The sequence below is a fragment of the Canis aureus genome, chromosome 10 (genome assembly GCF_053574225.1).
Source record: "Canis aureus isolate CA01 chromosome 10, VMU_Caureus_v.1.0, whole genome shotgun sequence".
Classification (NCBI taxonomy): Eukaryota; Metazoa; Chordata; class Mammalia; order Carnivora; family Canidae; genus Canis; species Canis aureus.
Window position 1 is genome coordinate 67,025,762 of NC_135620.1, and position 15,078 is coordinate 67,040,839.

The 15,078-nt window shown below is 46.6% G+C and overlaps 1 protein-coding gene across 11 annotated transcripts in view; it reads left to right on the forward strand.

Moving 5' to 3' along the window:
• PALM2AKAP2 (PALM2 and AKAP2 fusion) overlaps nucleotides 1–15,078 on the forward strand; it is a 468,534-nt gene that overhangs the window by 433,176 nt on the left and 20,280 nt on the right. For all 11 annotated transcript variants that reach the window (XM_077912859.1, XM_077912861.1, XM_077912863.1 and 8 more), the window contains one exon: nucleotides 451–2,899. In XM_077912859.1, coding sequence (XP_077768985.1) covers nucleotides 451–2,899 — 2,449 coding nt within the window. The remainder of the gene's footprint in view (nucleotides 1–450; nucleotides 2,900–15,078) is intronic.

A 15,078-nucleotide genomic window follows, 5' to 3' on the forward strand; every position in this document is an offset into this window, starting at 1 on the left:
AAGGACCATCTTATTATAGCTGGGGACACACAAATGGTCCTATTACGTTTCTGGAGTGGTAGTTTGCTGTTAAAATATCTTCCAAAACTCTGGTACAATCGCTAATAGAATCTCTTCTCCTTTTGAAGATCTCTGAACAGTGTCTTCAAACGATCTGAATCTTAGGTTACTTTGAAATTTAAAAACGGGGTAAGCATGTGTTGTAAGTTCCCTCCGGGACCACCCCGCAAACAAAAAACGGGGAATCTGTAACTTAGGGAGGTTTGCGTAGGAGTCACCACAACAAAAGGAGCGTGTGAGAAATTACTAGAAGGGAACTCTCTGTTCCAAGGAACTCGTCATCGGTTCACTTTTCCTTCCAGCGAGTTACCAAGTAATTCCCCCCGGGTTGGCTTCCGCATGAGGTTTCGCGTCTGACTCTGATTTTGGTGGTGTCTGTCTCTCTTCCAGAAGCCCCCCCAGCTCTCCGAGGATGATATCCGGCTAGAGGGCCAGAGAGCCGACGGCAGTGCCGACCCCCTGGAGCCTGCGCCCAGCGCCCTTCCCCCAGACCACCAAGCCATGGAAATTGAGGTGTCGCTGGCAGAATGTAAAAGCAAAAGCGTCCCGGGAATCAGCTGCGCCCCGCATTCCATGGACCGCTCCTCCCCTTTCTACTCGCCCCCCCACAACGGGCTCCCGGCCGACCGCCCCGAGGTTCTGGATAACGATGTGGCCCGAGAGATCCGCTACCTAGACGAGGTGCTGGAGGCCAGTGGCTGCGACGCCCCGGCGGCGGACGGGGCTTACAACGGCACGTGGTCCCCGGAGCCCCTGGAGTCCCCGGAGCCCCCGGAACCCCCGGAGCCCGGCCTCAGCCCCCCTGCCCGTGCAGCCGGCCTGCCCCAACCCGCGGGGAGCGCAGCGGCTGGACGGGTCCCTCCGCCCACTGAGGCCACCACCGGCTCCCCCGGGGGCGCCCAGGCGGAGGCCACAGAGGCCAACGGCCGCGCCCCGGCCCTGGACCAGCCCCGGGACGCGCTGGCGGGGCGCGGGGGCAGCGGGGTGCGGGCGCCCGGGGGCGCGGGCCGCGAGGGGGAGCCCACGCTCACCACGCTGAAGAAGGAGGCCAAGTTTGAGCTGCGCGCCTTCCACGAGGACAAGAAGCCCTCCAGGCTCTTTGAGGACGACGAGGGCGAGCGAGAGCAGTACTGCGTCCGCAAAGTGAGGCCGTCGGAGGAGATGCTGGAGCTGGAGAAGGAGAGGAGGGAGCTCATCCGGAGTCAGGCCGTGAAAAAGAACCCTGGCATTGCGGCCAAGTGGTGGAACCCTCCCCAGGAGAAGACCATTGAGGAGCAGCTGGACGAGGAGCATCTGGAGTCGCATAAGAAGTACAAGGAGCGCAAGGAGAGGAGGGCGCAGCAGGAGCAGCTGCTGATGCAGCAGCAGCAGCAGCAGCAGCAGCAGCCGCCGCTGCCCCAGCCCCAGCCCCAGCCCTGTGCAGCACCTGCCGCCCCCCGGGACCCCGCCGGCACCACAGAACATGCAAAGGAGGACATTGTCACTGAACAGATAGACTTCTCTGCTGCCCGCAAACAGTTCCAGCTCATGGAGAGTTCCAGGCAGACGGTGGCCAAGGGCCAGAGCACACCCAGGCTCTTCTCCGTCAAGCCCTTCTACAAGCCCCTGGGGTCGGTCAGCTCAGACAAGCCGCTGACCATCTCGAGACCAGCTTCCATCGGGGCGCCTCGGGAAGACCCCGGGGCATCCGCAGCCAAGGGGCAGAAAGCCAGCTGTGGCCCGGAGAGCCAGTCTTCGGGGGGAAGCCAGGGCAGCGCAGCTCCTCCGGGGAAGGAAGGGCCCTACAGTGAGCCTTCCAAACGCGGGCCCTTATCCAAACTGTGGGCAGAGGACGGGGAGTTTACCAGTGCCCGGGCCGTCCTCACTGTGGTCAAGGATGACGATCCTGGGATCTTGGATCAGTTTTCCAGGTCAGTGAATGTCTCCCTGACCCAAGAGGAGCTGGACTCTGGTTTGGATGAATTGTCCGTGAGGTCCCAGGACACCACTGTCCTGGAGACCCTGTCCAATGACTTCAGCATGGACAACATCAGTGACAGCGGGGCATCCAACGAAACCACCAACGCCCTCCAGGAGAACTCACTGGCCGATTTTTCTCTGCCCCAGACTCCGCAGACGGACAACCCTTCGGAGGGCCGAGGGGAAGGCGTCTCCAAGTCATTTAGTGATCACGGTTTCTATTCCCCTTCTTCCACGCTGGGAGATTCGCCGTCGGTGGATGACCCCTTGGAATATCAGGCTGGTCTCCTGGTGCAGAATGCCATTCAGCAGGCCATAGCCGAGCGAGCAGACAGGGCCGCGTCCGAAGCCAGCCAGCGTGGGCCCGAAGCACAGGGACCCCGAGAAAGTCTGGAGGAAGTGGGGGGCGCTGGGGCCCCCGGCTCGGAGAAGCCGCAGAGCATGTTTGAGCCACCCCAGGTGTCCTCCCCTGTTCAGGAGAAAAGGGAGGTGTTGCCAAAGATTCTGGCCACTGAAGACCGGGCGCTCAGGGACACGGGGCCCTCCCAGCCGCCGCCCGCGCTGCAGCCCCGCGGCCCCGTGAGCATGGAAGAGGCCAGACCCGAAGGGAGCTACTTCAGCAAGTACTCGGAGGCCGCCGAGCTCAGGAGCACGGCCTCGCTCCTGGCCACCCAAGAGGCCGATGTGATGGTGGGGCCCTTCAAGCTGAGGTCGAGGAAGCAGCGGACTTTGTCCATGATCGAAGAAGAGATCCGAGCAGCCCAGGAAAGGGAAGAGGAGCTGAAGAGGCAGAGACAAGTCTTGCAGAGCACCCAGAGCCCCAGGGCCAAGAGCGCCCCATCGCTGCCCTCCCGAGCGTCCAGCTGCAAAACCGCTCCAGGTGAGTGAGGCGCGCACCAGGGACAGCCGCTGCGGCGATCGGCGGGCTGCAGCTTGCGTGTCTCTTTGCGGAGCCTCCTCTGCGTGTGGCTAGAGTCCGCGTCAAAGGGCACCGACACCAGGGGTCAGTGTCCAGAGACGGGCAGCGGAAGTCAAAGTGTCCCCTACAGGGACCCTGGGCCTGGCGGGTGTGCCAGTTCCCTGACGGTGCAATCGCTTCTTTCTCGTGGCTCTGCTCCGGGTCTGGTTTAGTAGAGGATTGTTCTCTTTTATACGAAAAGGCTGCCTCTGGCCGAGGGGGGGCCCGTGTGTGGCACAGACCCTCACAGGGGGAGCCTACGTGTGGACTGCTGGGCGTCCGTAGCTTGACCCTTAGTATCTGTGGTTAAAGCAGACCCAGCTGATTGGGGCATGTGCTCTGCTAACCCCTGCTAAATGCCAGATCCTTTCTAGCAATGACAGTCCTGACCCGGCGTTCCAGACTGACCCGTAGAAGATGTTTTTATCCTTCTGTAGGATTGGATTTGTCTTCCTTTTAGTCATCACAATGCAGTTGCCTTGGAATCAGGGGTGGTCTCATTCATTGTTGTCCTATGTTTCTCTCATTTGGAGAGAAATTCAGTTATTCTGTTAAAGGCACGTCTTGAGTCCCTTCCCATTGTCTGTGCAGTCCCTTTCTTGAAAGCTTTGTATAAATGATTGGTGCTAATTATGGTGGTAATTAATGTTGCTACCATTATGGATAACAGTGCAACCTACTGTAGTTTTTATTTCCTATTTGGATATGACGGCAATTGGAGAGCCACGTGTGTAGGAGAGAAGTACTGCTCAAAGTGTGGTCTGGGCTAGTCCCTGGACTCTGTGACGGGTCCACAATGAGAATAAGTACAGACATCGAGAACAAGCACTTGACGATTCTTGTTGCAATTTGATATCGTCCTCAAATCCAAGTGTGGAATTTTGTGTCTTTTTTTTTTTTTTTTTTTTTTAAGTATTGGTTCATAATGGACTGAGGGATAACTTCTTTCAATGGAGACCATCCAAAAAAGCATTACCTAACATATAATTGCTGGCATTTGACTTAGTTTATCCAGATCTTAATCCCATCTTGACACTTGGCTTCCATCATATCTACAGTGACTCAAGGTAACTCTTTCAATTATTAATTTTTAGATTTTGAAATAATCTTAACCTAAAGAAAAGTTCCCTGGTACAAATATCTTTTATTCTGAACCATTTGAGAGTAAGTTGCCAACATGAGGCCCCATCATGCTCAGTTTTGTAGAGTGTCCCTCAGCTTGGGTTTGCCTATGCTTTCACATGAGTACATTTAGTTATGCATCTTTGATGGGAATACCACAAAAATAATGCCATATTCTTCTCACTATATCCAATCAGGTGTCCCTTACAGGGACAGATACTGACTTTTTTCACGATATTAATTTTGATCACTTGTTCCAGGGAGGGTCTGACAGGCTTCTACAGTAAAATTACTGTGTCCTTTGTAATTAATAAATATTCTGTGGGGAGTTACTTTGGCACTATGTAATATTTATTCCATTCCTCATCATACTTCAGATCTATTCACGTATCTATTTATGTCACTGTGGTCTTTTGGATTGCTATTATATTCAGTGGGTTAGAATCCATTTCCATTATTTTATTCTTAGTTTGTTTAGACATAGCTTATGGGAGCCTTTTCAAGCTAACTTTGGTGTCTTTTTGACATGTCCTCATTATTCGCTCAGCATGTCTTTTAGGACACCACAAGGTGTTCCAGTCTCATCTTATGCTTTCCTAACCCCGAAGTCAACCATTTCTTCAAATAGCACTAATTCCTGTTAGAGGAGAATAGGATTTAGAAACCAAACTCCAGGTGCTTGGTGTGCTCATTGTTATTGGATTGTCACTGCTCCAAGATACTCTCAACAAGCAGAACTAGAGAATATACACACATCCTGTCTGTCTATTGATCCACCTACCTACATGCCTATCTAGAAAACCATGAGTTCACCTTGATACTTTCAATTCTTGATACTTTCAAACCTAATACCAGCAGGTTCATATTCTCTTGATATTTTCAATTATTGATACCTTCAAATCTAATACCAGAGGGTTCATATTCTCTCCATATTTGTAACCTCCTTCTTGATAACAAGATACCTGTTTCTCACTATCCTTAGTGTGTTTATTATTTGATTAATTCCTTCCTCACCTTACATAACCAATCTCCTATTTTCCTTCTCCAACTTGGGCCCCAGTACCATGTGCTAGATCACCGCTCTTCCCCACCCACACTGCTGTGGCTCCGCCACACCACTCTGAGCCACTGTGATTCCTCTCACCCCCACTGCAGCGCTATCTTGTTGAGCCCCTCCCCAATGGCTTTTGGACTAAATTGTTCATGAAGGAAAGAAAGAGAAGAGAAAGAGGAAAAGCATGGTGACTTTCTTGTTATAGTTTTTAATTCCTGTAGGTCACAGGGCAGTGGCCAGCTGAGTGAGGCAAAGAAAAATTTCAAGGGCATTTGTATGTGTATGTGCTTAATAGAGACTGGTTGGCTTTTTCCAAAGATCCTTAGTTGTTAGATTCACTTGAAATTCTTGTGGGCTAGCTTGACACAGAAATGCCAGTGGGCATTCTATATAGTATCCTAGAAATAATTTTCATACCACTCAAATTCAGCCCAATCTGAGAAGCCTACTTCACATGCAAATGACTCTAAAGGGTCTGCCTAAGAACTCAAAGTCTCGTGGAGGAAACTTCTTCAGGCATCTCAGCAACTTCTGTTCACTTGGAAGATAGAACACCATGGCCCTCCTATCAGTTAGAGCTAGCTCTATGTACCTAACTCTCCTTTTACATTATTTCATTATAGAACCTTCCATAAAGTGCATGTGCTCAGTAGGTATTTTCAGTTTTCTTTACCTCTTAGTTGAATCTCCCACCATATCAACCCCCCCCCCTTTATTTCTAGCCTGTCCATACAAATCGAACATTTCAACACTTTCCCCTATTCCCAGACCTGTTGTGGTCTCCCAGGGCTTTCCCACCCGGCTTAAAATAAGACAGGGTTCTTAGTTTGCCCTCAGCATCCCAGCAGCCCAGGCCTGATTTTCCTAGCACTTCCCTCCATGCTAATGCTAATATCCCTTCTGCATGGTAATTCATCCATGCAAGTCTGTGTACTGCAATGATCTCATTGTTGCACTGAACACAATTGTGGTAAGGACACATGTGCACCTCATTCCTTCATCTTTATCTCTAGAACTTTTGAAGTCAGTGGCAGGGCTTCCCAGAATTACAACATGGATTGAAAAAAAAAAACTGAACACAAGATGTAATTTTCTCTCTATCCAGGCCTGGAAATGTTTAGAGTATTGCTTGGCTAGCCAGCCTCCAAGTTCATGATTAGGGAGGAGGCGGACACATTGTTCTGAACAGCTAGCCTGGACGATTCATAGCCAGGGTTGGAACTGCTTGCTCCAAATTTGGTTTTGTGAATGGAGATGATGCTAAATTCTTCCTGTAATACTCCACACGTCCCACCAGAGAGGTGATTCAGCTGATTGGTTCCATGACTCAGCTTGAGGATTGATTATTAGGTGATGAAAAATATGATTTTTAACTTCTCCTCTGGCGGAAGTCATGCTGGGAACATGCTAGGATCCTGAACCCTAAGGGAAGTAGAATTCACTGAGGGCCAAGATGTCCTAGGGAAAAACAAATCTGCGAATTCTCCCCAACCATTCCCCAGGTGTTGAAAAGATAACTTGTTTTTCCATTTAGTTTCCTTGCCTTTCAAAGATGGAGAAGATATTTTTAAGAGGACATCGTTATTCTCAAAAGCAAGTTATTAGGAAAATTCTTTTGGAAATTGTATCCTGTTGGCCCTTAGGTGATTTTAAAGGAAGAAGTTTCACTTAAATGGGGTCTGTGTGACTTTTGCTCATACAGAGGTGAGCAAGGCAGATGCAGTCCCTGCACTCAGGGAACTGACAGTTCAATGAGAGAAACAGTATCAAAGATGACAATTTCATGACAGAGAAGCATGAAAACCTATAGGAGCACAGATCAAGAAAGATCACCTTATTGGGAGTCTAAGGGAAGTCTTCCTTTCTTAGGAAACCACCATCCATGCTTTGAACTGAAGGAGAGGTTGGGTTCCTAGGGTGGAGGGGCACTTGTTCCAGTGAGAAGGAAGGGCACCTAAGGAGGCCCAAAAGGAAGAGAGAACTTGGTTTACTTAAATAAAGTCAGGGTAGGCTAAAGGAAGAAATTTGAAACAAAATGAAAGTAAGTTGGTTTGGAGCCAGACCATGAAGAGCTGCCTTCATCCTTGAATTGATGGAGTAAAAGTCTTCCTGCTTTAATGAGTCCATCCCACCAGCTTTTCTTGAGCTCTTCCTGTGTACAAGAACTTCTAAAGGCCTGGTGCCATCTTGACAAAGGCCGTGTGTCCTGTGAGAGGCCATATTTCCAAGACTGAACATGTGTGTGCCTTCTGTTGATAATACTCAAAAGTAGAGAAGAAGGGAAGCATTCCAGCAGGGGCACTAGCCTAATCTGAACGTGCTACCTGCAGCACTGCTGGAAACACCCTTGAGGTTCACATTTGGGAGGAAAACCCAAACATTTTATCGAAGTTACGTTTTGGATCTTTTCAAACATCCTTTCACATTCGGGCTGTCAACAGACGGTACTCATTTTAGTGCCTGTTATCTATTATTAGATATCCTGGTTTCACTTCCAAGTTCTGGGCATGACAGAGAAACCCAGTTAGTTAGGTGATGCTTACTTTTGTTTTTAAAAATAGTTTCCGTTTTCATGCCAGATGTTGCACTGATCTACCAAGTCGGAGAATTTGCCCAGTGGGAGATTTGGGGGAAGTGGTAAAGGAGAAGGTGTGGATATTGAGTTCCCTAACTTGGAGTTCATGTCTTTTAATAGGTGGAAAGATGTGAGAGTTATATATCTTATAAAGATAAAATTTCCAGGGAGTTTCAACTCCTACCCTCAGTTTGGATTAAGATTACCCACGAGGGGAACCCTCTTGCACTATTGATGGGTGCGAGCTGGTGTAGCCACTCTGGAAAACAGTGTGGAGGTGCCTCAGAAAGTTAAAAATAGAGCTACCCTATGACCCAGCAATTGCATTTACTGAGTATTTATCCCAAAGATCCAGATACAGTGAAATGATGGGACACCTGCACCCCAGTGTTCATAGTGGCAATGTCCACAATTGCCAAACTGTGGAAGGAGCCATGATGTCCTTCAACAGATGAATGGATAAAGAAGATATGGTCTATATATATAGAATGGAATATTACTCAGCCATCAGAAAGGATGAACATCTACCATTTACATCGATGTGGATGGAACTGGAGGGTATTATGCTGAGTGAAAGAAGTCAATCAGAGAAAGACAATTAAATGGTCTCACTCATATGTGGAATATAAGAAATAGTGAAAGGGACCATAAGGGAAGTGGGGAAACTGGGGAAAAATTAGAGAGGAAGACCAACCATGAGAGACTCCCAACTCTGTGAAACAAGCAAAGGGTTGCAGAAGGGGAGGTGGGTGGGGGCATGGCGTAACTGGGTGACGGGCATTAAGGAAGATATATGATGAGATGAGCACTGGGTCTTCTACTATATGTTGGCAAATTAATTTAAATAAAATTTTTAAAAAAGATTACCCGGGAGATGACCATTACGTTATTATAAAGATTAGTGACTGGGTCTTGTCTTTTTTTTTTTACTCTTATCTTGAAAAATCATAAATAAAAGTCCTGGACAGAAAAAAAAAAGTATTGATTAGCAGCACAGTATTCATGAAGGAGAGCTTGGTGGCTTATCCCATGTGAAATTAGAGCTGGAGAAGGCCAAATCTCACTGGAGATGCCTTCATTGATCCACAGTAGAAGACCTTATGTTAGCAACTGGTGGAAGGATTCTGTGACAGGCCCAGGTGAGAAAGGGTTCTTCTTCTGGGGGTATACAGCACTTCCCTCTTCTACCGGCAGCATAGGCTATACAAGCTACAGGAGCCCAGCTGGCCACGTGAAAGTACTAAAGCTTAGTATGGAGCAGCTTGCAGAGAGTTGTGTCTACTACCATATTTCCTGAACATTCTCTGGTGATACCAGCCTAATCACAGTAGCTACAGGTCACCAAGACCTTAAACCTTGTACTCTACTAGTTATTTCACACACATTTTCTCATTTTTCATTTGTTCATTTAATCCTCCCAATAGTGTTCTAAGATGTAAATACAAAGTATCCAAGTCCACAAGGCCAGATATATTCAGAGTTTTTCTGATTTCAGAAAAGCCATAAAATATATAAACTATTATTTAGAAAAGCAATGCAAGGCATATACTTTCATTTCCTTCCATCCCCCGGTAGGGTCTGGAACAACCCCCTACCATCAAATTAGATCTCTGCTATAAAACTTAGAAAGAGTTACTTACATTAAGTAGGATAAATAAAGACTAAGAAGGGCCTCATGTGGGGTCTTGTCAGGTATTGTTGCCAAATAAGTTATGACTTGGTTTTCTGAGCTTGGGTTGGATTTTGAAACTGGACTTGAGAGATCATTGACCTATAATGATACTCCCTTTTCAAAGAAGTAATATCAGAGTCCAAAAAGAGATGAAATAACCTGCCTGAGATCACTCAGCCAGGAAGTGGCAAAGCCAGGTTCAAACCCAGGCTCATTTGTTTCCAAAGTCCTTATTCTTCCTCTACCTTTTCTCGTCCTCTGCTAAACCCGTGCCTCTGCCCTGCAGGTTGACAAAGTGTGTAGTAACAGCTCCCCTCTCCAACTGACAGTGACTGAGCTTCTCCCAGTCTCAGGCCTGACCCCTGCATTGCCTTGGGTCCTTCCTGCCCTCTGCTGTTTGGAACCACTATGGCTCTGAAGTCCTCTGCTCACTGTGGTCTGGGCGGATGAATTTGCTCTCAGAGGCCACGAGACAGTGCTGCCCTAGTGCCCCAGATTGGTTCCAGAACTTAGCTCCAGTGCTCCAAATTGCAGTAGGCAAAATTGGTGGTGCTGTCCAAAGATCTGAACAGAGGGCGGAGGGGAGGAGCATAGTCGGTGTCCGCTGTCTAGCCTGATGGCTCCCATCAGTTCTCTCTGAAGGTTCATTCCCCAGAAGAAAACACACTCCTTCACTCCAGAAATGGGCCCATTCCCTGAAATCTTTGGAAGAACTGGGTACTCGAACAAGGAATCAATTTCTTAATTTGAGGACAGCAGAAATAAGTGTCTATTCCATTAACCGAACATGTTTGGTAGAGTGAAGCCAAAGCCAACATTTCCTGGTGGTCACTGAGCACCGTGGCTGCTTCCTGCTGTTCTTTTGCTCAGTGTTGATCCTTCTGCCTTGGATCAGAAGTTCCCCTGTGTCTTGCTTCATATGAACCCAGAAAATATGTTCATTTTTTAAAAAAAGATTTTTATATTTATTTATTTAGAGAGAGCACACAAGTGGGGAGAAGGAGAGAGAGAGAAGCTCAAGCTGACTCTACGCTGAGCACAGAGCCCAGCATGGGGCTTGATCTCACAACCCTGAGCTGAAATCAAGAGTCAGACCCTTAACCGACTGAGCCACCCAGGCACCCCAAATATGTTCATTTTTTTAAAAATGCATGCCATTTGAGAAGGAATGGTCAAGAAAAGGCTAGATTGAAGGTGGTGTTTGGCAAGGGGTGAATGTATGTGATGAAAGCAGGACTTTTCAAATTAACAGAATTCGAAGTTCTTTTGGACATTCTCCTCCAAGGTTTGAAAAGAACAGCTGCCATGGTTACACCTGTCAGCCTCGCCCCCGAGAAGACAGGGACTCCACTCCAGTCTATCTTCCATGCAAAGTCTAGGGGGTATGGCTTTTGGGTAATGTAGAACTTTGGAAAAGGCACTGCATTTCCACCAGTTTAATTCCCATCTGTACGCAGGGTCTGCTGTCATTGCTCTTTGTGCTGGTCTTCTGATGTATCCAGAATGTCTGGGTTGTCTCCCAGTGGTGCTCTACCTTTTCTGGGGACACCACGTGGTGTCCTTGCTGCTTACCCTTGACTGCCATATGTGGCTACTCCAAGCTCTAAGTTAGGAGAGCGGCTTCCGAAAAATCAGACTCCAGCACTTAAAAAAAAAAGGATGTAATCTTGAGCTGACAAAGAGAAGATGAATCAAGGGACCTAATTCTTATAAGATCCCTGCTCTACCTCTGGGAAGAAATATGAGCTAATCAAAGCCAGGCGTGGGAGCAGGATGTCCCCTGTGACTGCTGGAATCCAGGCAGGATATGACTATGTCTCTTACTAGCCATAGTGACTTGCTGTTCCTTCTCCCCAGGAGATTGGCATTTCGGATCCATTTGATTTTTATGAATAAGCTACTCCTTAAGGGGTGGAGAAATAGGGGCAGTGGTGGGGAGTGTGCCAGACAAGCCATTCAAGCACCAAAGGATACTTACTGTATTTTATATAATGGTGCTTTATTTCTCATGACTTTCAATGTAAACCTCAAAGGTTTCCCAAAACTTGTATGTATCTGACCTCACAGGTATTCCCAGTCTGTCTTTACTTCTCAGGTATAAATTCATACCTTCTATAAAAAAAAAAAAAAAGTCCAGAGAAATTAGGTGCCTCAATGTGACAGTCACTTCTCTGGGTTTCCATCTACACTGCAAATCCTGACTCCCCTGCTTGCTAACTGTGTGACTGAACTTATTTCACCTCTGCACACCCCAGTTTCCTTGCGAGTAAAATGGGGATAAGATAGTACCAACCTCATTAATAAGTTAGAACAGTGCCCAGTATGCACAAGGCTCCCCAGAAAGAGTCACTGTTTCTTTGTTATTATAGTTACTGTTATGTTTTAAGAAAAGGCCTAGAAAACCTTACAGAATTACTCATGAGGTTGCTCTTCTACAGCTACCGTGACCCTGAAATAAATGCCAGAACATGCATTATAAAATCTCTTTCTGTACCTAGTTGGTGTGTTTTCATATTTACTGCATTAAAATTAAAGTCTCACTTAGAAAATCTGACTTGGGGAATTAGTTTCCAACAGTCAGCTGTGATTTCAAAAAACAAAGTGTATCAGGTGACAATGACATTGCAAGTCCATAAAAATGTTTCCTTTTTCCTTTCTGTTTGGTGGTGGTGGTGGTGGGGGTGCATAATCGTTGCACAGTCTGACCCACCATGTTGGTGGAAATGCATTTAATGAAAAGATCTTGGTGGGGGAATCGCTACTTGCCATGATTTTCATTCTGTCTGTTTTAACTAAGTTTTTTTTTTTTTTTGCTTGTTTTGGTCTTCAACTCTGCTTCCCCTAGAGAAGCAGAACTCTTTCCTTCTAGAGGTTTCACCTTCTAGTCCTGTTCATAGGGAATGATCCAGTATCATCCAACACCCTGACCTTTAAGGAATAATATTTGGAGATTTTTCAGACTTGTTTCGCCGATGGGGCTATTTCTCATGTCTGAGCCAGGCTGACGATCTGAAGATTCATGTCATTGCATTTTCCCACCCCTACAGCCTTCAGAAAAAGAGATGAAAGGACCAGGGACCAGCTCTTGGTGTGTGGGTCACAGCTGGAACCCCACAAGCACCTGTGCCCTAGATATGACAGGCAGGATAGTCTCTTTTACTTGGAGGAAATGAAGTTGAAAATACAAGTCTGAGCTCATTTCTTTCTGGGGACTTGTGAGTCATCCTAGATGTTTGCAATCATATCCCCATGCTGAGTGAAGAAAGGAGGTCATTGAAGGAGGCCTGGCCCAGGCATGGCATCTGGTGGGCGTCTTTGTTCGGTTCGGTTTGGTTTTTAAGTAAGAGTGGGTGATGGCTTTTTTTTTTTCTTTGGAGAAATGTAGAAACAAAGGATCTTTGATTTAAGAACTCAGACATCATATATTTGGAATATAATAATCCCCCGAATCAGAGTTTTTGGCCAAAATAATTTTCTAAACTTTTGAAATCCGTGTTCTTGGCCTATTAGAAGTTAGCCTTGTTCCTACAGAAGGAGGGTTTGGGCAGTCAGGGATGGTAACAGCTGTGTTCTGAGGACGTGCGGCCCTCGCTGGGTTCCTTATTCTTTTCTCTGCCACCCCCTCCCCTGGGCAGCATAGCCTGTCTTAGATGCCCGAGGGAAATCCTTCTTGCCTGGAAAATCCACAAGTGTACCCAAGGCATAGCTTTCTCTCTCTGGACCAGAAACTGATTTAACTATTTCATAATAGGAGTTCTTTATAATAACGGTTTCCTTATAATTCAAAAACAGGAAACACACATTCACATGTTCTAGTTTTCCACTCCTGATGGGAGGCGGATTTACTAATCTGGAGTGAGATGTAGCTGCCGCCTCTGCTCCTTAGTCCCCCTCGCAGACCTACAGATGGGAGCAGTGCTGACCAGAGGCCCCAGGGAGGTGTCAGCTCATCAGCAAGATGGAAGGGCTTGAGGATTGCCTCGTCCGCGAAGGTTAAAGTGTAGACAGCTTTATCTACTTTTCTTGGCGTGGTTAATCATATTTAACAGGATTTTTTTTCTGGTCGGTTTTATATTTTTTAATTAATTCATGCTTTTCATAGGAAGAAAAATGGGAAACAAAGAATAAAGATAAAACTCAAAGTGATTCATAATCCACACTGCGACCTGCCTACTACTCTCCGTGTGCGTAAGTCACATGGAGGATAATATTGGATTTATATTTGTCTTAATTTCCTATCACTACTGTGACAAATCACCATGAGTGGAGGGGCTTTAAACAACACAAATTTATTATCTTACAGTTCTAGAGGTCAAAAGTTTGTAGTGTGTCAGGTATGGATTGAATGTGCCCCCCCTCCCGCCCCCAATTCATATGTTGAGCCCTAACCCCCAGTGGAGATGAGCACTTTGTAAGAGGTGATTGTGTTAGATGAGGTCATGAGGGTGGGACCCTTGTGATGAAATTAGTGCCTTTTTCAGAAAAGTGAGAGGCAGCCATGTGCAAAATACAAAGACAGTTCTTACCAGAACCCAACCCTACTGGCACCCTGATTTTAGACTTCCAGCCTCCAGAACTGTGAAAAAGTACACTTCTGTTGGGTTAGCCACCTGGGCCATGGTATTTTGTTATGGCTCCTCAAGCAGACTAAGATAGTGTCCGTCTGGGCTAAAATCAATGTGTTAATAGGGCTGTGTCCTTTTCAGGGACTCTTGGGCTCCTTCCTTTGTCCAATTCTAGAGGCTGCCTGCATTCCTTGGCTCATGGCCCTTCTACCATCTTCACAGCCACAGCGTAGTGCTTTCAAGTCTCTCTTTCTCTCTCTGACCCTCCTGCTTCCCTCTTTTAAGAACCCATGTGGTTACATCAAGCCCAACTGGACCATGGAAGATAGTTTTCCCTGCTCAGTCCCTAACTTCATCACATCTGCAAAGTCCTTTTGCCATGAGGGGAACATCTTCGTGGGTTTTAGAGATTAACATGTAGACATCCTTGTGGAGGCTGTTGCTCTGCCCACCATAGGACTGTTCATCTCATACGGGGTAAGGTTTTACCAGATGTCATGCATACTTTTTTGCTTTCTTTCACACAGCTAGTAAGTGGAAAACCAGGATTTGAACCCTGGCAGTCTGGATCCAAAGCCTGTACTCTTAAACCCCTGCAATATATCTGCTTTTTCTTTTTAAATCTTATTTATTTATTCATGAGACACACACACAGAGAGAGGGCATAGACATAGGCAGAGGGAGAAGCAGGCTCACTGTGGGGAGTCCGATGGGGGACTCGATCCCAGGACTCAGGGATCATGACCTGGGCCAAAAGCAGACGCTTCAGCCGCTGAACCACCCAGGGATCCCAATACATCTGCTTTTACAACCTATTTGTTTGTTTTTTCTTAAAGTATTTTTAGTATTTTCCCATGACCTTAACCATTCCTCCAAATTTGAAAGACTAGACATGATTTGTGATAACTAAATAATACCTCATTATCTGAATAATATCTAATAATATCTAATTTAACCATTCCCCAATGATCAAGTATCTTGGTTGTTTCTACATGTATAGTTATAAAAAAGTATGATGGTAAAAATCCTTGTATATAAGCTTTGTGCCTATACTTAATTATTAGTTGAACTTACAGGAGCCCATTAAGGTAACTAGTATGTGCTAGAGAACAA